Source organism: Larimichthys crocea, chromosome III, assembly GCF_000972845.2.
Source record: "Larimichthys crocea isolate SSNF chromosome III, L_crocea_2.0, whole genome shotgun sequence".
Taxonomy (NCBI): domain Eukaryota; kingdom Metazoa; phylum Chordata; class Actinopteri; family Sciaenidae; genus Larimichthys; species Larimichthys crocea.
This window is the reverse complement of record NC_040013.1, coordinates 10,169,182-10,192,105: the sequence shown is the minus strand read 5'-3', so window position 1 is coordinate 10,192,105 and position 22,924 is coordinate 10,169,182. Positions and strand designations below refer to the sequence as shown.

Below are 22,924 nucleotides of genomic sequence, written 5' to 3'. Positions count from 1 at the left end.
GTACGTACTTTAATGTGCTCTTTTGGACTCTCATTTCCTGAGTTGACTTTTTGAATGCACTTCTCACCTCCCTGTCTATTTCTTCTTGTAGCATTGACCACATGACTCTTCTAGAGGGAGTGATCGTGTTGGAAGAGTTCTGCAAAGAGCTGGCAGCCATCGCCTTCGTCAAATACCACGCAGCTTCCTCCTCCTCGCCGTAATCTTCCTGCTGTTCATCCATCTGCCACGGCCAGGCAGATGGGTCAAGATTAAACTGGGCCTTTTGGGGGTGTGCTGGTACCGGTGGCACAGGGTCGGCAAAACATTACCACTAACCGCTCATCCCTGCAGGACTGTTAAAAGCCCACACGGACGGGTTTCATCGCTTCCCCCCTCGTCGGGCCTCTCGGACTCCATCATAAAAAAAAAGTCTTTGGTCTCATTTTCGAGCAGGTCAGAGCAACAGACACTGCCCAGCCAGCAGAGGAATGAAGAGGAGGGAAGGATAGAGGTCGAAGTGCAGAGAGATGGTCACTGGACTCTTTTCAGCCTCTGAGTTTTCTCTCACTCACCATCTTTCTTCCTCAGCAGCCAAAAGATGATCGCCCTGTAATTATGATATCAAGGAGAAGAGATGTTTGTGTATTTATTTCCCGTTTCCATTATCACCCATTTGTAAAGATCATTGCCTTAGTGTGGAATCACACCTTTCAGTTACACGAGATTGTTTCCTTTTGAAACATTTTTATCTTGAACTCCTCACGTGTTGTCTGTTTGAAGACAAGAGGCTGTAGAGACAAATGCCCACTAGCTTCAACTCCTATATGTACCTGTAGTTACATACATATTGAACTGCAGTATTTACGATGCTGCACTCATATTTTATATGCCAAGTCCTCTTATTTATTTGCTTTCAGGTTGCCTTTGTAACTGTCATCTTAAGAGAAATGAATTTTAAAACAGTCAAAGTAAGGACTGACTAAGCAGTTGCTTATTTCTTTTGTTGTCCTCGTCTTTCCTCAGTTTGTCTCCTTCAAAGCTCGTCTGTAATCACCCAAAGATGTCACCCTCGAAGTGGTGACTTTTTGCAAATGTGAATTTGCACACGGATCTCACTGCATTGCACTCGTTACATTATTTAAGTTTATTCATGCTTTGCTGGGCTGGCTTTTAGGAAAATGTCCAGATGACATTTGTGGGAAGAGACATGTTGTTTTTGATTCCAAACCCAGTGTTGTATTTCTCACGCACCAGTGTTTATTTTATCCAAGAGATACTGTTATTGTTTTTGCACCCTTTATAATTCTCTAATCATTCATGGAGGGGGCGGGGGAAGCAGACAAGCAAACCTCTTGATTTTAGTTTTCTTTTAGAATTTGAGTTTCTTAAAAACACTAACTTCAGACATGCTGCGTTCCCAACCTTTGAGCTTTGCTGCAAGTTAATAGTTCAGCCAGTGTGGTGGTTGTTTTTATTTGAAATGATCAAATCTGTAAAAGAAACCTCGCTCCCCCTTAAAGTTCCTCCAGACGTCCTTAGAGGTGTTGTGTTTACTAGCAGTATTACCTTTTCATTCTCATGTTGAATGACATGCTCACGGTGCTGTGCATTGTTGGAACGGGTTGTTTGGTTGTTTATCGCCTGGATATTTGAGGAGGGCAAAGTCTCACCTCACCGGTCTGTGATTCATTACCTAAGATTTGAATTAGTCTAAATTGAGATGCTACTTAATGCAACTTTGGTTCTTGTATTATGTTCCCTGTGTGAATGATTGGTAAGTGTGTATGGCATTGAGTTTGTTTATCTGCGAGTGAAATGATTTCTTAATGCGGTGGAGAATGGACAGTCATTCATTGAAGCCATGAGTCCCTGGTCTTGAGTTTTCTTTCCCCTCTTTCACACCCATCACTCGAGCACCTCAACTACATTATGCAACTGCTTGCATGGAATCAGATTTGCACATCTTCATCCTTGTTCATAATGTAAATATACACAGACACAAAGCTTTTCTTTTTTTCCAAAAATGTTTTGTTTCATAAACCAAAAAAAAAAAAAAAAAAAAAAATCTAGGATGTGCCGGGAGTAACAATTCTATTTTAATGGGAATCTTTTTTTAAATTATCAATCATGCACATTTTTTAATCAACTATCTTTCCAACTTCTTCTGTACATTTGTATATTGTATGTGTACAATAGCAATAGAGATATACTACCTGGCGTAATTGCATGCTTACACATTATTTTTCATCGTTGAAAGAAAGAGAGAAAAAAAAAGGCAGTCCAGCCATCTGTGATGATTTCTTAGCTGTCAGCACTTTGTTCGTTGAAGACACTGACAGGGAGATATGATGCCTTACTTCACACTGTGGATCTCTGAGGACTCCTAGAATCGATGTGTCAGGGGTTTCTGCTTCACCACAGTCTGTTGTGATCTTATTATGCCTATCTCTTGTGTTACATAGACTCTGTTTAGTTCGGGAAGATGTAAAAGACTCGGTATAGTCAAAAAAAAATCTGATGCCAACTGATTAATTTTCTTGTGTCAGCTTAGACCAATCACTGTATGATGTTGCTGCATTCTTTCATGTTCATCGCTGCTTTCCCCTTTGTGTGTCTCATTATGCTTCATCGATCTCATGGCCAGTTTGATTTTGTGATTGTGCAATGCATAATTATAACATTAAGATAAGGTGCATGCTCACTCCTCCCGACTCCCAATGACTCACCCAACAGGCACTGGTTCATTTTATCCCTCATCAGCCATCTTCATTTCAACACCGCAGTGTTTCATTCAGGACAATATGGTTTTGTTTAACATTCTCCGTCCCAATTAAAAAAAGAGAGAAAATGTTCTCCAGCAGGAGATGTGGTCATTCTTTGAACAGTTTGTTGTGTTTCATCTCGTTTTTTTATTACAAAATGTCTGTACAACAAAAGAAAAATACACAAAATAACCATTTCTTTCAATGACAAGGTGAAAACCACAAATTCTGCTTAATATACCCCCTTTTTAAAATAATATCTTTGAAAAACCACCAGATAATATGGGGGCATTAAATGTCTTTAACCTGTAATTTTCCTATGCGAACAGCCCTGCAGGATGACATGACATCATGTACAGGAACAGACCAGAGAACACAGAGCATGAAAATGACCCCTCTCACCAGTGAATAACTGAACTGGGTACTTTATCCTCTCTTTGACTTCAAGCCAGTCACGCTCAGTCATCCAGCTAATTCTGTAGAAATGAAATCTCACATACTGGACACGGCAGAGGATTGTGATGAAGTCCAGAGTCATGAGAAGTGGTCTGGAAATAAAGTAAATCCTACATTTTCCTTCCCTTGCAGTGATTTAAAAAAAAAAAAAAGATCAGCCATGGAAAAGAGGCACTATGGTACAGAAAGAAGGCTCTCAGTCTCATAACTCATTCTTAATGATTGCTGAGGTACACACTGAGATTGCAGTCAGCTAGGGTCTTACAGTTCTTGTTAAAAAAAAAGGAGCATATTAATATTTTAAAGCACCTGAAGTCACTTTTCCCAAATTAAAAGATCATTGTTCTTACAAAAATATTCACTCATTACTATTGTAATACTACAGCATTGCAGCTGCACTGAATAACATCGAGTGCTTCCGTATGACGAAACACTAAAGCTTTGCTTGCAGTACTGAAGTGGAATTTCCTATATAGTCTATACAGTGTCTTGTCAAACATTTGTGTCCAATGCCCTGCCTCAAGTCAGTAGTAGCATCACATAACTAAAGTTCTGCAGTCTAGTGGAGGCAAATCCAAGCAACAGGTTTACAATGGATCACCTTTTAAACAAACCGGGACAGCATGAAGTTCATTTATTTATGTGATGTCATGAAAACCCGTTTGGCACTCAGGTTTGTTACCCAGAAAAGCATCAAGTCAACTATTGTGGCCTTTAAAAGTAAATGAACTTAAATATCACTTTGATACCGACTCTATCAGAAGAATGTCAAATGAAACTCATGGATGTGAACACATGAGAATGAAGAGAATTAAGCTAAAAGCTGAGATAAATAAAAATAATATTTTCCATCAGATTGTCATAGTTTTAACCAAGTGCCGGATCAGGGCTTCAGTAGGAAACGTCACATGCAAAACCCATGATCAGCTGTTGCACTTAAGTCTTCCCAGCTAAAGTAAACGACAGTAAATCATAAATAACTTATGTTTTACATTATGTGAGCCAGCTACTTGATCCTGTTTGGAGGACAGACCTACAAATGTCACAATCAAAAAAAAAAAAAAAACATAATGTAGAAAAACATCCAGCGTCCTTTTTCCATCCTGTAGTGAAAACTCCCCACACCATGACAGTATATCAACAGATGATGGTATATTAAATTAATTTACATATACATGTAAATAATTCATTTTCTTTATGCAAATCATTATCATGTACATACAAAACCACTACGTAAAAAACAACTACATGCCGTTGCACAAACTAAAATGGGCTAAAAATACAAGTTATCAATTTAAAAAAAGAAAAAATATGTACATTTCCAAATGTCTCTTTTTGTTTTTTTTGTTTTGTTTTTTTATAGTCAGCGTCGTCCCCCCCCCACCCATTTACAAACCCCAGATATGCACGTGCACAGACACACATGCTCGTGCACGAGTTGCTCACACTGGAACATTCAGACAAACAAATGTCTCTTTGGCTGGTGTGAAGCTGTGGCACGTTGCAGTGTGTGTACATGTAATTACACATTTCCAAAAAAAAAAAAAACACACGCGCACACACAAAAAAATAACACCATCTAACGGCATAAAAATAGCTTCCGATGATGGGTGTAGTGATATATTTCCTATGCATTTGCGAATATATATATATTTATATACCAAAACATACTGTATGCTGTATAAGGGTCAGACACACATATGCCCATGATTGTGTGTGTCTGTGTGTGTGTATATGTACTTTAAAGTCACATTCAGAAGTGTAACGTGAAACTCTGTAGGAAGGCATCAATAAATAGAGATGTCGGTCAGTCTGTCTGTTCGTCTGTCTGTGTCCCTGGGTCTACCAACAGCTCCGGTTGCCTGTCAGTCGCTCTTCGAGCTCTGTGCTGCGTCCAGGTTGACCACCTGGAGCTCCGTCAGGTTACTGCTGCTGCCGCTCGACTGCTGCCCAATCACCATCTGGAACACAACACAAGCTACGTCAGGAGGCAGTACGGGGGCCTATCAGGCAGCCAATCGCATCACACGGCACCCAGCAGAGATGGAAATCCTGCTCCACTACATGCTGTTTATCATGGAGTGTTGTGAAGCTGGAATAGATGCTGATGTTTTCTGTGACATTTAAAGGACGCTCTGAAATCATATTCTGTAGAGTGCAGTTTAGACTATTAGGACACAGGTATTCTTTAAATGAGTATACCAAATACAACCCGAAGTTCTATAGAATCTGTCCAGTTGCATTTAATCTAAATAAATAGACTTTCCTCATTAAAAACTGGACTTTATACAGTTTTTCAAACACAACCAACTCTTTGAATCTCATGCACTGCTACAGTGGTGTTTTGTTAAGTCTACTGCATGTGTATGTTGCTTCAAATCACAGGTAAAACAAACTGCCAGCTGATCATTCCCACTCATACAAAAAGGCTGTAGGTCACAACCCCCGTGGCCTCTGTGTGCCAGTGCTCTGTTAGGATGCATTAGTGCGGTCACGTGGCATGCTGGTTGCATAGGGAATATGAGAGTTTCACTTGTAAAATGCAGATCTTGCCGTACTGGGTGTATCTGCACCGCTGAAACGGGGATCTGCACCGTGCCTGGAGGTGCTGTAAGGAACACCTGAGGGACAGCACCTGATGGAGGGGGAAGCAAAACAAAACAGAGTTGTCCATCTGCAAATGCTCTCAGCGTTGTGTAAATTGAAATGTATCGATCAGTAACTGGTGTGTGTTCAGCCTGTGTTGCTCACCTGTGTCTTGGCCCTGTGCGTGGGACACCTGCATGGCCGAGGTGCCCTGGGAGAAGGCGTTGAGCACAGCCAGCCCCCCGTCAGCCAGTGTCGGTGTGGACGCGTACATCACCGTGTGGGGGCTGGGGTACATCATGTGACCGGCCACAGATGTTGGCACTGACGAGGTGACGATGGTTGCTGGGAGACTCACCGTTGCTGGAAGGAGAAAGTGCATGTCACGCTGAGGGGCAAGAGGGGGTGTGTGTGCGTTGGCCAGCAGATGGCGCTCAATCTCCATCCAAGTTTAACCGTTAACTCCCACTTATGCAGTGTGCGGTGGCACAAAAATACTGTCCTCGAAGGACTCAACTCAGTCCAAACAGGAGCAAAACAGTGCAAGCATGAAAGAAATGCAACACTGTCATTTTAAAAAGGAATTTGTATTCACGTTACTGTGTATTATCATTAGATTACATGACGTTCGGTTACTGCGTGTCCTTTCTAGAGCAACACTGTGCATTGTTTTTAAATGGAACGTCCCTAAAAACCTACAAATCTCTCACTCATTTCAAATCAGACCTGAAGGAGACAGGACAGCGGAGGTGATGTGACATACCGGTAGAGTTTGTGGAGGTGTGGGAGATCTCTGGGCTGCTGTCGCTGTTGGAGGTGACCTGGGTGTTTGGGTGGACCTGGATAGCCTGGAGCTGCTGAGGAACCCCTGCTCCTGAAGACACAAAGAGCATACAGCCACTACAGTAAGTCATCAAACACCCCGCACGAGAAAACAGCGGTAGTTGCAGTGGGAGTATGCAGGAGTGGGGGTGGCATATGGCAGCACTGGCAGCAGAAGCATTGGCAGTGACATTAGCTGAGGGAGAAGAAGTCCCACAGCTAATGCAAGTAGCGGTAGGTGCACGATTATTAGTCATAGCCAGAGATGTAGCATTAGCTGTACTGGCACCGGCAGCAGCTTTATGATGATGATGAGGTGATTAGGTTTAGTACAAGCAGGCAAAAGTCGTGGCAGCATGCGGAGCAGGTCACCTGTGAGGGAGACAGCAGCAGGGAAGCGGAAGACAGCCTGCTGTCCCTGCTGTGGCTGTGGGGCGGCGGCCAGGGCCTGACCATGCTGCCCCTGGAGGGCCAGGGAGTGCTGCTGCAGCTGGCTCAGAGGAATGGTGGGGGTGCCAGGGGGGAGAGGAGTGCCTGCTGGAGGGGCACACACACACACACACATAGACACACATAGACACACACACACACACAGAAAGGGGGGGAAATAAGACTAAATGCAAAAGGATAGAACAGTTTGAAAAAGTGAGCGTAATATAACTGCAGTCAGAAAAACGTATACAGTTGCCCAAGCGCTGATGTGAAATGGCAGCAGATGAAGCCCGTTTAGCCACAGATCACAGATCTGATGGTCTCTAATGTGAAATAAATGTGATATCATTTATCCATTCTTGATTATTGGTGGACGATTGCTGTGAAGAAAGCAGGAGGCAATATGAATGATATTCATTAAAATATGCTTTGCGGAGTTTTCTTGTAAACAAACTATTATGTTTACTCTCTGTGTTTCTCATCAGAACACTGTGTGATGAGTACAACAACAAAAATGCAAAAAACAAAAAAAAACGCTCTGCTCTTTTAGATCAAAAAAATATTTCACATGTATTTGACATAATGCATCGTTTACATTGATCCATGTGTTGTTCCTTTGCTTTGTTGGCGTGTTACCAAATGTCCATCAGCTGAGCAGCGTGAAACAGACGGCGAGATGTGAATTGTGCCACCCACGAGCGAGCGCGCCTTCGTGCACGTGCGCACAGCGGGGACGCACTTGTGAAAACATTGCTTCATAGTGCCACTAGTGGTGGTCAAAAGCACCACCTTTATGTCGGTGTCACATTGTAAATTCAAAGTTGAATAGTTAATAAATGACCAGTGAAAATAATTCAAAATGTTCACTAACACGGCTGCTTAGTCAAGTGACACATACTGCATGACTGTACCAAGCGGTGGTTGGCTGGCAGACTGACATTTAGTCGGCTCATGCACGTGTGTTCAATTAATTTTAAGAGATGTAAAAACATGATTCAGCAAATCTGTTCCATGACATTTTGTGATTTCTGTTTTTCAAAAGGCTGTGTGATGTTTAAATGTTCTTGTTTGTTTCGTTTCAGAACACGACTGTGGAGTTACACCCTCACATTTGGTCATATGCTCCATAGACAGTTGCTGCAGGAGGGTGGGCAGGCCCTGTCAAGCTGTCAGCTGAGGAGGTTTTAATGTGGGAGGGTGTGTTGTTCCACCTGGCACTGCTGCTATGTGCCAGACAGGTGGTGAAGAGGAGAGACAGAGGGAGGGAGTGAGCAGGCAGAAGAGAGGGAGAGAACGAGGGAGGGAGGGAGGGAGGGTGCGAGAGAAGGTTGTAGAAGAAAGAAAGAGACGCTGCCTGGCTGTCCTTCAGCTGTCAGTCAAAATAACATATAGAGGCCATTAGTGGGCATCATGTGTCTGTCCGTTCAACTGTGGCGGAGTGCAGACAACCAACGCGCTGCAACAAGCAGCTACTGACATTACTGCCAGTACACAGAACACACAGTGACGAGCACTGGGCCTGTTCAGGTCACACACAGACTCTGTCCTCCATGAAGAAGAACAGATAGAAAGGATCGCACCAGGACGCATTTAAGCCAGCCTTCTTAAATGATTCATATCATGGACAGTCTAAATAAAAACTCCAGAGCTTCTCACACAATTAAATTAATGTGAGATTCAAATACTCTTTCTTCACGTCTTTGGAGTCATGACCTCTTGGCATCTCAAAGCCCCACTTGGAGACCCCCAGATGTATCCCCAGTATTTCCCAGCACATCCACCATGAAAAGGAAGTGTGATGACTAATTAGCGGGGAAAGCCAATTTAGAAACACTTTACTGATCCCCAAATCTGAGCCTGCTGGTGAAAAGTCCTCAGTTGGTGCGGCAGAGAGGCCCTGTGTTTCACAGTGCGTCTGAAGTCCCCCTTAATGAAGGGTCATGTCTAGTTCATGACCACTCTGTCACAAAGCTCCAGCTCCACAAAGTACACCTCAATTATAATTTCAGCACAAGCCACCGATCCTTCATTGAATATTCATGACTAATTATGGGACGTGTTCATCGGTCCTCATTGCCAGGTCTATTGTGTCCCTCTCACCTAATTATTCCTGTTCCCAAGTGACAATCAAAGGCAGGGCCAGTCGCCAATAGACGTGGCTTCCCTGCATACTAGGGGCTTTTTGAAAGCTGAGGGCATTGAGTGTTGCTGACTGGCTATGAAGGGCTGTTGTGTGATGTAAACAGCTCCAAAAGAAGAGAGGCACGACCACCACGAGAGGATGGCTCAGGTCACGGCGCGGTGCCATTCAAATTCTAATCAGCTAATATGCTAGACAACACGGTGACATTAACAAAACATGAGGGCCCACAGAAGTGTCACTGCGATTCTAAAAAGGATGAGGTCAAGACAAACAAACCATAAAGAAAATAATTAAGACTTGTAACAGAGCTCTGGTCAACGAGAAGTAGAGTTTCTTACCAGGCATGAAAGTGAAGCCGCCGGGCAGCTGCATGACCCCCGTGGAGCCGCCGGCGGTCTTGAGGACAGTACCGTTGGCGCTGACATTGCCGCCGGCCGACACGGGCGCCAGATAGTTGGTGATGGGAAATGAAGCTCCGCTGCTCACCTGCATGGTGGTGGAGGTGGTGGGTACTGTGGACTGGGTGCTGCTGGTAGTGCCTGGTAGGCTGGCTACCGTGAACGTCGGCTTCAGTGAATCCTGTGAGAGAGAAAGCAAACGCTGTGAGTAGGAAGACGGGGGAGATCATTAGATGAAATTATATTAGCAATGGATTCTGTCAAGGAAGTAGAAGACTGAGTCGAGGAGCCATTTAATATTGAACTTCCAGAAACTTGAGGGACCGATGGTGAAAATCGAAGAAGCAGTAGAAGCTCAGATTTTCATCCTCATTGTGAATCAAGCTCAAAAAACATTGGCTCCTACAATTCCCATAATGCAACAATAGCACATTTTGTTAGGCCTTCCCAATATGCAGTTTGTCACTGTAGCTTGCTGTTAAAAATGTGAAGTCTGAAACCAACTTATCAAACGATTTAACTGAACCTGAGGTGTAAAATGGGTGGTGTGGCCCTTTAAGATACAATTTTTTGGCTACTTTGAAGTTGCTAGTATTTCAAACTGATGCACTTGCTCCATTCTGTTATAATCCATTTATTTCACTGAGTGCAAAAGCAACATCAGAAGAGTTTCATGTAAGGACACCTAAAACAACACCATTAATGGGGCTTTTCCTCTTTGAGCAGCTGAGAGCAGGGCGGGCAGGAGGAGGAGGCTTTAATGCCTGCAGTATTTTCAGGGATCAATGAATGGGTGACAGAAACCAGAGTGGGTCTTAATAGACTCACGAGAGAAGACAAACAAGGTAGGGAAACAGGCCGGGTCTATTCTAATTGCATCCATGTGTAAAATAATAATCACTGCTGGGAGCGTTTCTCTGAGCAATAAGTTGTATTTAAGTCAGAGAAAATCTTTGAAAATGAACGTAGGGGTTTCAGTGCGAGATTAAAACATATTAAATCCTATATATATCCATATCCATATCCATATCCATATAAAGTCCTTAAATCACCAGTGTAGCAACCATACCTGCTTATCCTGTAATTAAAATCCAACTCTATTGAAGGGCAACAAAATCATCATTGCATCATCACTTCATTGTGCTCGTATTTTGTGGAGTTACTATGACAACTGACGTGACATCGCAGCGAAGTGCGTGGAAATCAGGCAGATGAGATTGCACACATAAACTTATCAAAAAGGAGGGGAGACGTAGCGTCACGCCATACGCTTATGCGAACATCTACTGAACGGCAGAGCAGGATGTGCTGCTGAGTGGGCTGCGTGATAAGAGCAGGGTAGGCGTTAGGCGCGGGACAACAAAGCACATCTAAACCCACCATGCCTGTTTCTACGCACTTACAACACTCATCAGTTGATACTAATGATCTGTAGTAGGAGAAAGGGAATAAGCATACATGTAAGAAGGCATGTATGGTTAAACATGCTAAAATATGCTGAGACATATCAGTAAGCAACAGGCAGGGCCTTTCATGAATGAATGGGAGCTGCACGTCCAGAAAGGACACATCTGATTCTCCACATATTTAGAATACGTCACGACTTTCCCCAATTCAAAAGGCCCCTTCAAACATGGCCGAGCAATTCAGCTTTCTTTTGCCTGAATTCCTGAGATTTATAGTTTAAGTGTCAGGGGGTGTACAAGTTAATCTGTATAATGTCCTCTGAGATAATGTCATCAGCGGTTCATCAACTGGTTTTGATGATTCCTTTTTTAAAATGCATCCATTGCCAAACTTGATGGAAGTCCAGTATTATATGTAAGTTACCTGGTACATTAGTAACCTGTTAGTTGTCCATTGTGTGTTGAAGTTAAATGTTGCTACTCCAATATAAACATTGGCACCATGGAATTTGTGAGCCCAGTTTCCCAGTGGTATTTACACTTTGTTGGACATTTTAGGGAAACTTCCTGGTGACAACCATGTAAATATTTGAGGTTACAAGTTGAAAACCAATATTTTTTTCACCCTAAATTAAAGCAGGCTCAGCTTAGACCCCCAGATCCTTTGAAGGACATACCTTTGTAGACCCTGTCCTTTGGAGAATCCAGCCTCAGAACTGGGACAAAACTACAGTGACACAAAGCACTCGACACAGTGCAGCTGTATAACAGATGAGGTGAGTGAATAATACAGCTTTGGTATCTGGAAACACAAGCCACGTGTCGCAGCAGACAATGTGCGAGCAAGTGAATGAGGTATGTTGCTTGTAACTTTGAAAAGTCACACAGGAGACACACCGAAGCAGGCTGTGCCAACCTCTCTCAGCAAAGCACTATTGGTTTTTATATGTGACTGATTACATAGGTGAGAGGTGGAGGATCCAGTGTGGACTGATAAGGCCTTCCAACCATACGCAAACACGTAAATGGAGCTACTGTAAGGACTTCAGCCATATGACAGTCTGCTCATATCCTAATATTAAAGACAGCATGCTAATATGGCTCAATCAAACACAGCTACGCAGTGCTGAGAAGTGACTTTGTTGCTCCGCTGGCTCTGCTGAGGGGCTTTGACAGTCCAAGGTCCTTTACCTCTTTAGTTAAACAGCAGCTGGATAGTCAAAGGGGGAGGGCCACACACAGGACTCACAGTTGTTCTACCCTTTCAACCAAAAAGGAAAACTAAATAAATTCACACAACGACGCCCTATTGTCCAACTATTAGGCCTGTCATTCACCACAGGGTGATTACTGACAGGCAGCTGTTACCACGTGCTCATTCTCCCATGAGATCTTCTGATTTTGGTTTAAAGTTGGTTTCATTAATGTTCCTTAAACTCACTCTACATTGGTGGATGTGTTTCAGATATTACTAAGCCATAAATAAATCTTAAGGAGGGGATCTGTCACAAAGCAGAGCAAAAATCGACAGCTCTACTCGACACTCGGGTTTTAATACATCTAGGAAACCAACAGCGGCGTCACAGCAAGTAGCACTCAGCCACAGTAAGTAGCAGAGTGTGTGACGAAGCGTAGTCAGACCTGTGTGAGGTTCGGGACAGGGGACAGCACAGGGGAGTGATAGGGAGTACAAACAGCTGAGGATACAGACAGCTGGCGGGAAACCTGAGCACCTCTGAGTGGGAATTAACCCTTTCCAGGCCAGCTGAGGCAGCAGGAAAGCACGTGTAAAGACAGACGCTATCTGACACTGAGCAGTTCTCACCATTGGGGCCGCAAAAGAACCACTGAATTCCTTAAATGGACCAAGATGCTTCACCTTGTACTACTGAAAAAAAAAGCAAAAACAAACAGTATGGCTCACAAAAAAATGGGACAAGGTCACCTGTTTTCTATATTACACTCCTCAGTGTAGGAATGAACGGTTGCTCATGCTTTGTTGAGAGAGTGACTTCAGAAACTGGACGTCGATTGGTCGACCAGGTTTTGACGCATGTTTGCAGTCAAACTGGCGAGCTTCCTCTGGTCGACTGCTTTGTTTGACCATCTCCATGTGTCTCCTGTTCAACTGGACAATCTATAAACAACGCTGGCTTTCAGTTCAGAGTCCAGGCAGTACATAGTAAACATAGGCCACAGTGGCGTAATGCATTCCTTCAGACCAGAAGTGGGAGCAGAGAATCATCTGTGATGTAGCCAAAGCTTTCGAAGCAGTCGTTTCCTCCTTAAGATCCTTTCCATTTACACACTGATGCATCACACCATTGAACCTCTCCACTGTAATATACACACAAACAGCTTAATCATACAATACAGCATATTAAAGCTGAAACAATTAATCAATTCATCAATTATTCTTAATTTGCAGCTATTTGAAAGCAAACAAATACAAAAGTTGACTTTCGGTTTTATCCCAGAATCCTTTTTTAACCCTTTTGTTTTTAAATCAACCTCACTGCTCTGCACTTTGGGAAACCAGGCTGGGGAAACACACCACTTAGTATAATGAGGTACCAAAAGGTAACAAATGAAGTCACAATTTACAGTCGTGTGAATGGAGGGCTGAGTCGTCTGGAATAAGCAATGAATCCTCTGGATCCTCAGTGGCTGTGCATTCTAAGCAATCCATTGGGGGACTTTATTTTACTCCAGTAAAGTATTATACATTATGTCACTCCTATATCAAGTGTGAATATGAGAATTGCCAATATAAAAAAAAAAAAACAAGAACAGCAGACAGAATTTAATAAACACAAATCATAAGAGACAGACACACAAAATAATATCAGGGTTCTTTGGTGAGTGGTGCCACAAGAAAACACAAGAGTGCTGAAACATTTTCTTGTCGTTCTTTCAATGCGCTGGTTTTTTGGGCACTCTATATATGGTAAAAGAGCCCTCCTTACATTCACAGACATCATACGAAAGACCCTGTTTAAAGAACAGATGAGGAAACGAGAGAATAATTAAAAAGAGCGGGACACAAATGATTCCCTATTCATGAGGGATTAATCATTCCAAATTGAAGGTGACAACTGGCAGACTAGTCCAGTGTTGGTTGGAGAGCCCATTGTGTAGTTTACTGGTGCCTGGTCCTCGCCTAATCTCCCATTTGCTGGCTCCCATCTCCCAGTCTGTCACCCTGCCAGCAACATGGAATTTGCAGCTCCATTTGGGACTGCTAAAAAAGGCAAGGCAGCCCAAGTGGAGGAGGTGCAGCCAATGGCGGCTGACCTGTCCAGTTGCTTGCTGTAAAATAAGGGGGTGGAGGAGAAGAGGGGTTGTGTGTGTGTGTGTGTGTGTGTGTGTGTGAGGGGGGGGTGACATAACATTGCTTTTCTCCCCCTCAGCCAACGCGCTGCTCTCCCTATGGCACCACCGCCGTCACCTCTCTCTTCATACAGTGTGATTAGGAGAAGGCTTGTGATAAGAGCACATATCCGAGTAATCTCAGTGATTCTTGTCTGACACCTACTTCAAGCCACTGCTCTGCATTAACAGCAGTTATACAGGAAGAAAGAAGAAATTAATTCCATCTCCCCCCCCAAAAGATGGAATTAATTATCAAATCACATCAATTTCTCTAGGTACACTGATTCAAATGCATTTATACACGTGCAATATGTTGAATAAAAAGAGGCTGTCACGTGACATCTAAGGGCCACAATGCAGAGAAAATAAACATGTCAGCTGTTGGTTAGGACAGTGGCTCCAGTCTGGATGTTTTCAGCGGCAAAGACAGTGTGATCTGTGCTAATGAGCAGAGCAACAAATAAACTTCACCAGGATTATAACAGCACTGACAGCCAGAGCAGCAGGGAAGAGGGGGAGAGGGATGGAGTGAATTAAGAAGGAGGGGGGGAGAAAACCGGAGCAATCGGATACTGAGAAATCTATCCTAAGCTAGATCCTCGAAGCAAACATGAGTTGTGGGATTTGCCATCCCCTTCCAAAAATAACCCAAGAAGCATTAAAACATCTGTACTGGAGGCAGTAGTAGTATGGTAGTATATTAAAAAGCAATCTAAAGATCTGCCACAATAATGACAACTGTGCCTGCTCTGTGAGGTATCAGAATTTAGTTTTAGTTGGAGCCACTTTTTCCCTCTACCACGCTCGTTCACCTCCATGTCAGACGTTACAATCCCCAGCATTCCTTTCTACAGCCCTGCGAGAACAGTAAACTTGTTGGTTTTATGAACTTAATGTGTGCTGAGAGAGAAATAGCGACGCAAAATGAGAGGTTTTCAGACAAAACGAGTCAAGCACTTCAAATTTAATGTCTTAACATCTCAGCACTGCCTTCTGCTCAACTGCAGACGCTCTCAATGGAATAATACAATGATTCTTCCCTGCGTGACTGCTCAAAGTAATGACGAATGATGTGTCTAGCAAGAGGCCTGCATATTTTAATCGGATAGTCTCTCACTGCTAGATGTTTTCAGCTGTATCAGATTTTAAAGTCTGGTGACGCTGACCCGAGGATCGATTCAGCCTAGCAAGATGACCAGTCCAATCAGCAGACTGCTTTTTCAAACACTCACACGAAGCCATCAACTATGAAAACAAGAGCAACACATTGCTTTGTCTGGCTTTTCTTTTGGTGGACTAGTTTAATATAAATTATAGATGCAGAGACACAATCGACCAACCTTGGGAAGCAGCTGGATTTGTGAGATCAGGAGAGAATCCATTTTACCGGGCTTCAAGTGTCCTATGAGGAAACGCTAGCAGCTACAGGCATGGTTTAACGCAAGGTGCGAGAAAAACTACAATAATGGCTCCTGGAGAGGTTAGTGTAGCTGCTGCTAGCTGCAGCCCAAAGAACGGCCCCAAATGATTTTTTTTTTTGATGGAAAAGATGTTTGGCTTCAATAACGGTTTGATTTACCAACTGGCTCCGCTGATCTGATTGGTTGAAGTTTGTCCGTGACAGACGGATGGTTCATCCAATCACCTGCCAAGTATTTTCTGAGGAGCCTGCCCTTTTCTAGGCAGTTTCCAAGGAAGTCTTCCCAGATGGTTCGTTACACAGAACCATCTGGGTCAGGTTACCAATCCACCCGAGCGTATTGTATATCGACAATCCACATTAAAAATAATTTCTTCATTGGTATCATTAGAAATGCTTTAACTATCATTTACAATCATTGAGTCATAGCAGTGTTATATCACCACTTGCTGTTGATACTTTTCCAATAAAGTCTTTCCACTTCTCTCTTTCTATTAAAATCCAGCAAGAGTGATACAGGAAAACTTTTAGCAGCATAATTTCTACTCTCACATGATTTTATAAGCAGTGCTTACAGCTCTAAATCATGTCTGCTTCACTTATCTCCTCGGTCCCTTTCTTGTCTTTCTCCAAAATGTCCTCCACTTCCCCCCCACCAGCCATCGCAAACCCTGAACTGTTTAGACTAGCTCAGACTGTATGTATGACATACTGCTCTCTTGATAAATTGTGTCCAGACGCTGCAGAGGTGCACGCAGTGAGCACGCGACAGACTTACAGCACAGAAAACTCTCCCTCGGTATCCACCTGCCATGTCCTAACCATAACAGCCCTGGTCATGACATGGATCACGCAGTGACAATTTCCTCTCCGTGAGCAGCGTTCGTAGAGGGCATGCTGGACTCTCCCAGACTCATAGCTACAGTGGTGGGGGGCAGAGGTCACATCGTCGCTGCCAGCCACCTAAATAGATATTACATGCAATGTTAAAGCAACGCTCAAATGTTTCCATTCTACCTGCTCATATCTACATCTATACCTCTCGTCCATATCACTAAATGATTGGGGGGGTGGGGGCGGGGGAAATCACAGGACTCCAAAGACAGCTGCAGCTTATAAGGAATGTGAGGGGCCTCAGCCAAGAGAGCAGGCAGGGAAACCATACCATATATGGAAACAGAGGCAGAATCAAATTTTTATCAATGAGCAGAGCGGGCATGAGAGCGGCTTAACCGGCGATGGTTGATCTCCTCCATCCTCGACGGTGTATGGTACGTTAGTGCGTTGTAAAAACAGCACGCAGTCAAACAGACCTGGAAGTGTCCATCTTCAAAAAAAAAAAAGGGGCCGTACTTTAGCCGTGTAAACAGTGGAGGGAATCTTGGCTTCCCAGCACGTGAATGCACGAACGCGCGGACAGTGAAGCGTGCTTGCGTATGAAATTATCGCTTGGCTTCAAAATCCTCAAACACCCAAGATTTAAGAACATTTGCACGGAGATAGATGGAAAATGCCGGGTCACTAACTGCAGCTCACGAGGGGTGAGAATAGGTCACATCTCCCAACACATCATATCCAGAACTGAACTTAGTTTTAGACAGTTTGAAATAACTGCATAAACAGTGTTATAGCTCAATATTTTCAGAAATATAACTTCCTGTTTAACTTTTTCAGGGTCTCATCCACGAGTTAGCTCCATCCTGAAAATCTAAAGATAAACACCAAAGTCCTCCATACCACAGGCTGCATGTTTCTCATCCTAACACAGCCCAGACCTGCTGTGATTTATCTCTGAGTGTTACAAGGCTTTTCCTGGATGAGTGGTCAGAAAGTGTGTAGACAGCTCCCTTTAGTTAGTGGGATAACACTCTACATTTGATCTAGATCTGTCTGAACTGTGGAGCCCTTTGAAGGACGACTAAGACTTTTTGGTTCAATTAAAAAAAATTACTCGGTGCTCAGAACCAAACCACAGCCCAAAACAGAGGCCTCAGGCAAAAGTTCAAAACTGTGTTTACAATAGGACAAAGATTATTTTCCACAACTGCTTGTGGGTTTGATTTATTCGCTCTCCTCGTGTGCTAGTCTAGCCTTTTTTGGAGAGATTTCCCACTATATCCATTAGTGACTCCATGGTGCTTTATCAGTTCTTTCTTTTTTCTTTTTTTAAAAATTCGTACTGTAATTCATGTCTCCATTAGAAAACAGACAGTCAGTGAGTCACAAAGACTTTAACTTGAGTGTTATTCTTGCTGAAAGCAGGGATAATGGGATGTGGGGACAGGTACAGAAATGAGTGCATTCAGTTTTAGGGGTTCACAGATACCATCTCCTCAAAAGAAATGGAGTGTACTCTGAATTTTGTGTTCACCATCTGGGGGACCAGTCTAAAACACTTTTTGATTCTCACCTTTGTGTCGCCCATGCTCTCTGACTCAGACACCTGGTAGGTGAGGTCCGTCTCCTCAAAGCCCGTGGCACTCATGCGCTGGTCCATGGAGGGGTCAGAGCGCGGTGGCGAATCCGGCGAGTTGAGGCATGTTTGGATCAGGGCTTTGCCCGTTTCGCTCGTGATCATGGGTTGGAGTTTGCGGGTGGCAAAAGTGTAGACGTGGCCCGTTTCACTGGCCACAAGCAGCAGAACCTGGGTTCCCGTCAGGGTGGAGAGTTCGTATGCCTAGGAGAGAGAAAGAAGACAGTTGAAGTGCGTAACAGAGAGGACGGGCCAAGAGCCAGGCTAGACTTCAAACATCAGAAAGATATGGCTCTCCAAATTAGGGTTTGGATTACATTCATCTCATGGACAAAGTTATCTCTACTGGGAAGGGATTATATAGTGCACCTTTGGAAGAGAAATCACTAAAATCTAAAAATACCCCCGTAGTGAACTCTGATGTATAGCGCAAATGAAGCTAAGATAACATGAGATAAGGCTCCCAGAATAGAACAAGCGATATAGCTTAAAGACTGATTGCACAGGGGGGCTGGCCTGCATAGGCAGTAAAGGGGGGGGGGGGCTAGTAACCCGGTCTTGAGGGAGGACACAGGAATCGTTCTTCACACGCAGAGGTGAAACGTGATGCCACCATCACAGCCTAGTGCCTTGTCATTCATTATACACCGTGCACACACATTCACCACTCACATGCAAACGTAAGTGTAAAGGAAAAAGAAAGCACAATGAGATTCATCCAGCGCACACACACACACACACACACGATCAAACACACTCACGATCAAACACACTCACACACACACACACACACACACACACACACACACACACACTAAGAGGCTGCACTCAGAGTGAACTCCTGAGAAAGCCTTTTTATCTAGATGAATCATAAGTTATGTGGAGGATGCTTCTGGTACCGTGCCATTACCATCACCTTGGGTGAACGCAGTCAGAGCCGCAGCTCGCTGATAAATGTGCCATTGTGAAGCTGGAGCGCAATACTCAAAAGAGGAGGAGACAGATCACATTCAAATTTAGGGATTTTATCGAGCCGTTATAAAACCATACATTCGTGCTGCTCTACTCTATCGTGCTCCAACACTGTGTTCATTATGGGCCATATCAGACCAATCCTCTGTATCTGGGCACGCGATGAAGCTGATCATATAACTGCCTTTTTGTGTGCAATAGCATTACGACACAGCACAGAGAGGCTAATGATGACCAGCTACTGCTAAAGAGGCTCAACGCTACACTGCACTTGTTTCACCTGAGTAATCATCCTGAGGTGTTTCAGTGCGTTTGTGTATACCGAAGAATAATCTCTGGCTCGATGTGCAATTCACCTCTCCGGCTGCTAATGCAACATTACAGAGACAGGTAATGAACTACACGGCTCCTGTCACCACTTCCACTACCATCTCCTGTGATTAGCTCTGCAGCAGCTACAGACGGGTCTCTAATAACAGGCCCCGATGTTTGGCCAACATCCAAGGCAGAAAGGGACCAATTTGTCAACTTAACAACGTGTGCTCGGTGGCAACACAAACTAGACCCACACAATGCTTTAATAAGTTTCTTTGCTCGGCTGATTTTCTCATAAATATTCATGACAGCAGGGTCAGCTCTGGCTGTAATTGGTCCCTCTGTCACACAAAACATCCCAGTCGAGCCTATATATCAAATAAAGAAGGAGCAGATGATATACTCGAGGATGCAAACAAGGAGATATGTGGTTTTACATTTCATCTCATTTTCTGCCTGCAAGTTCAAACACTAGTTCCAAAGGCGGCCTTGTGATTACACCGTTGCTAGGTTAACATCCAAGGTAGTTTCTTCAAATTGCTTGCATTTGCTCGAAACCCCCAAAATACTACATTTAACATCTTATAAGAGAGCTGATCCAGGGAATGTTTTTTTTTAAAAATCAGTGACTAATGGTTTCAACACTAGACACATCAAAGTATGAAAAGTTGTAAATAATAAAAGTAATAACATCTGCATTGTGGTAAATGGACAGGTTTCAGAGCCCTGGTATTCTGTACATTGTCTCATACAGTATGCAGGGTATACTGAGGCACCTAAATGGAATGGAGCCCGAATTTATATTATTAATAAAATCTGTAGTTTTTCCTGCCATGCCAAGTTAAAGTGTCTTCCACCATCCTATTGAGCAATGGTGACAAAGTCAGCACAAATGAAAACGCCCTTTTCTGGACAAACAATATGGGAAAAAAAGGAACCTGGAGTATTAATTAAGCAATCCTGCAACACAAATTAAGTAACAATTCATATTGTGCAATCAGTTACATGCATGGAAATCTGAAGTGTATATTATTCACAACCCCAAACAGGCTTATGCATCTCTCACCACATCCTTCAGTATGAAACTAGGCTCTTCCTAGAAACCAGTTTGAGACCAGTCTACTATGAATCTTCCCACTCCACCCACTTGTCAATTTCTCTGATGGCTGACATAGTGTAGGCAACATTTTCATAAAAAATGATAAAAAAATCCGCACAGCGTGTCAAATAGTGTTCATGTTGCCAAGAGCCTACATAAAGACACCTCAGTTTCCACGACAACAGTCTGGGATGCATTAAAAAAAAGAGAGAAATACTGCAGAGTACAGTAGAGGCGCATCGAACTAACATGAGGGCAAATGAAAACTATAATTGCACTCTTGCACCACAATAAAGCATGGCTGTTTATTTACAGTCACAATGAAATGGCCAAGTCTAAAGCAAAACAAGTGCTGTGCCTCTGGTCACCAGCTGACCTCAAACTCCTCGGAAATAACCAACTTTTCAGTGTTGACTGCCACACAGCAGTCACTCATCATGTCACTGACTGTGTGTTTGACTTGTGGATTTGCAGTGAAATATTACTTTGGTACTAAACTTAGCAGACAGCGATAGATGCAGTTTTGACCACCATGGAGCAAGTTCTGTCGTCTTTCATATCATCTGCTTAGTGCCAATCCCAACTGACAAAACTCAAACCAAGTCCAGTCATCACAGACTGGATGAGGCTTGTATCACAATGTTCGCTGCCATAATGCATGCACAGACAGTTCCCCAGCCTCTCTCTTTCTTCTGTTCCAGTGCTCTTTGACTGTTTCCCCCGGGGTTAAGTCAGCTGTTGGCACCTACAGGCCCTCACCACCGCATGGCTGCCTCCTGCAAGCAAAGCCCTGCTTTCACAGTCTGTGCGCGCACTGAGGGGCTACTGATGGGAACTCCTTCCAACAGTTCTAGGCCCAGTCAGTCTGTGCATGGAGGTGCACGGGCATGTGACAGAGAGTGTGTGTGTGTGTCCAGATTGATCTAGAAATCTCTGTGTGTTCGTGGGTCAGGCCATGTGTGTGATAGATAGGGTGAGCATGGTCATAAATAGAATTGTCATTTGCTCAAGTCTATTTAAAGCAGCTGCCCATCATCCTTGCCTAACACGAATGCTCTGACTTCCTCACATCCAGTGAGTCAGTTTGTGCCACAATTGTTTGTGTTATGAGCAATTATTTTGATTTATTGTGAAATAAATCTCACAGAATATCACTTCTTGGTTGTGGGTATTATATTCATGCATCACATGCCCACTGGTGTTGTGATTACATTTTATTAAGGTGTAACTTCAACCTCCTTCTATGAATGAATGAATACACAACATCAGCTGAGTGACACTCAAATCAAATGTTACTGTAGTTGGAGGTGGCACCACAGACGATCAGCTGACTTACCTTTTTCATAATACCCGTCTTCCTCTTGCTGAACGTGGTGTACCGTCTCAACTTGTTGTCAATAAATTCCATCTTTATCTTTACGCGCCCACGTGTCTTCTTCCCCGGCTTTGCCCCGACGACCCCTCCGGGCACCATGCCGTAACCACCGGGGGTTATCGCCACCTCCTGACCCGTCACCGCAGCCTCCATCTCTCTCTCCCGCTTCACCCCTCTCCTGTTGTCCCCGAGTGAACCCACTGGGTCATCATCGTCCCCGGAGTCCGAGTCATTATCCGAGCCGCTGCAAAGAGGAGCACTCTCTCTGTCCGGGTCGAACCTGGCTCCGTGAGGTAACACAACTCCGGTGTTTAACCCCACCATGTTGCCCTGGACGGCGGTCTGTAGGGGGTTCACCCCAGTCCCGTTGCCCGGTCTTCCTCCTCTCGGACCTCCTGGACCATTAGCCCCCAGCATCCCGACGGCGTCTCTCCCCCCCTGTCGCCCGGTGCTCTCGCTGACCCCCGGTAAAGCTTGCCCTGCTCTGATCAAAACGGGACGGATCCCGCTGCCGACAACCCCCGAACCGTGTCCTGTGTTACCTCTGCCCGAAGCTGACCCGTTTCCAGATGGTGCCGATCCAACCCGGCTCGGTAACATTCTATTTACTGGACCGAGTCTCTAAACACCAGCCAAACAAGCTGGAGTGTTGGCGCGATGTCTCGCCAACGACTGATAAAACGCATACGCGGGTACGCCTGAGCTACAAAATGTAAACAAACCAGGCCAGTTGGTGGTTCGGACACTCCAGGAAATAACCGAGACAAACTTTCGAAAGTGATGCTGCCCCCAAGACCCTTCAACCCGGCAGTCCGCTTCACCCTCCTCCTCTATTTCCAAAACTCGGAGCACTTTCTCAAAAAGGAAAACGCGAAGAGCGCTGTCGATGTCACTCCGCCACGCCCACTAGT

General features: G+C 44.1%; 2 protein-coding genes across 6 annotated transcripts in view; one reads left to right on the top strand and one right to left on the bottom strand.

The window, feature by feature from the left end:
• Positions 1–2,842, top strand: part of fhip2a (FHF complex subunit HOOK interacting protein 2) — an 11,957-nt gene extending 9,115 nt beyond the window's left edge. For both annotated transcript variants that reach the window (XM_019254580.2, XM_010739363.3), the window contains exon 18: positions 92–2,842. In XM_019254580.2, the coding sequence (XP_019110125.2) occupies positions 92–203 (112 nt within the window). In that variant the 3' untranslated portion in view covers positions 204–2,842. The remainder of the gene's footprint in view (positions 1–91) is intronic.
• srfb (serum response factor b) lies at positions 2,019–22,924 on the bottom strand. Of its 4 annotated transcripts, none has more exons than XM_019260072.2 (8): positions 21,975–22,924; positions 18,190–18,456; positions 9,522–9,762; positions 6,981–7,145; positions 6,550–6,660; positions 5,952–6,149; positions 5,734–5,835; positions 2,019–5,161 (listed from the first exon to the last, which is right to left on the bottom strand). In XM_019260072.2, exons 1-8 carry the CDS (start codon positions 22,611–22,613, stop codon positions 5,124–5,126), a joined length of 1,761 nt encoding a protein of 586 aa, XP_019115617.1. In that variant the 5' UTR covers positions 22,614–22,924; the 3' UTR covers positions 2,019–5,123. The 4 variants fall into 4 exon arrangements, with proteins under 4 accessions (XP_019115617.1, XP_019115616.1, XP_019115615.1 ...); XM_019260071.2 differs by having other exon boundaries at positions 5,759–5,835; positions 6,981–7,142; positions 21,975–22,922; XM_019260070.2 differs by having other exon boundaries at positions 5,759–5,835; positions 21,975–22,920.

What these genes read in the sequence shown, in the direction of transcription:
- srfb (XM_019260070.2), bottom strand. Translation starts at nt 22,613, where the DNA reads ATGTTACCGAGCCGGGTTGGATCGGCACCATCTGGAAACGGGTCAGCT. An exon ending in AGAGCATGGGCGACACAAAG is followed by an intron (nt 9,763 to 18,189) that starts GTGAGAATCAAA and finishes TCTCTCTCACAG; the next exon opens with GATTCACTGAAGCCGACGTT. An exon ending in CGGCTTCACTTTCATGCCTG is followed by an intron (nt 7,146 to 9,521) that starts GTAAGAAACTCT and finishes GTGCCCCTCCAG; the next exon opens with CAGGCACTCCTCTCCCCCCT.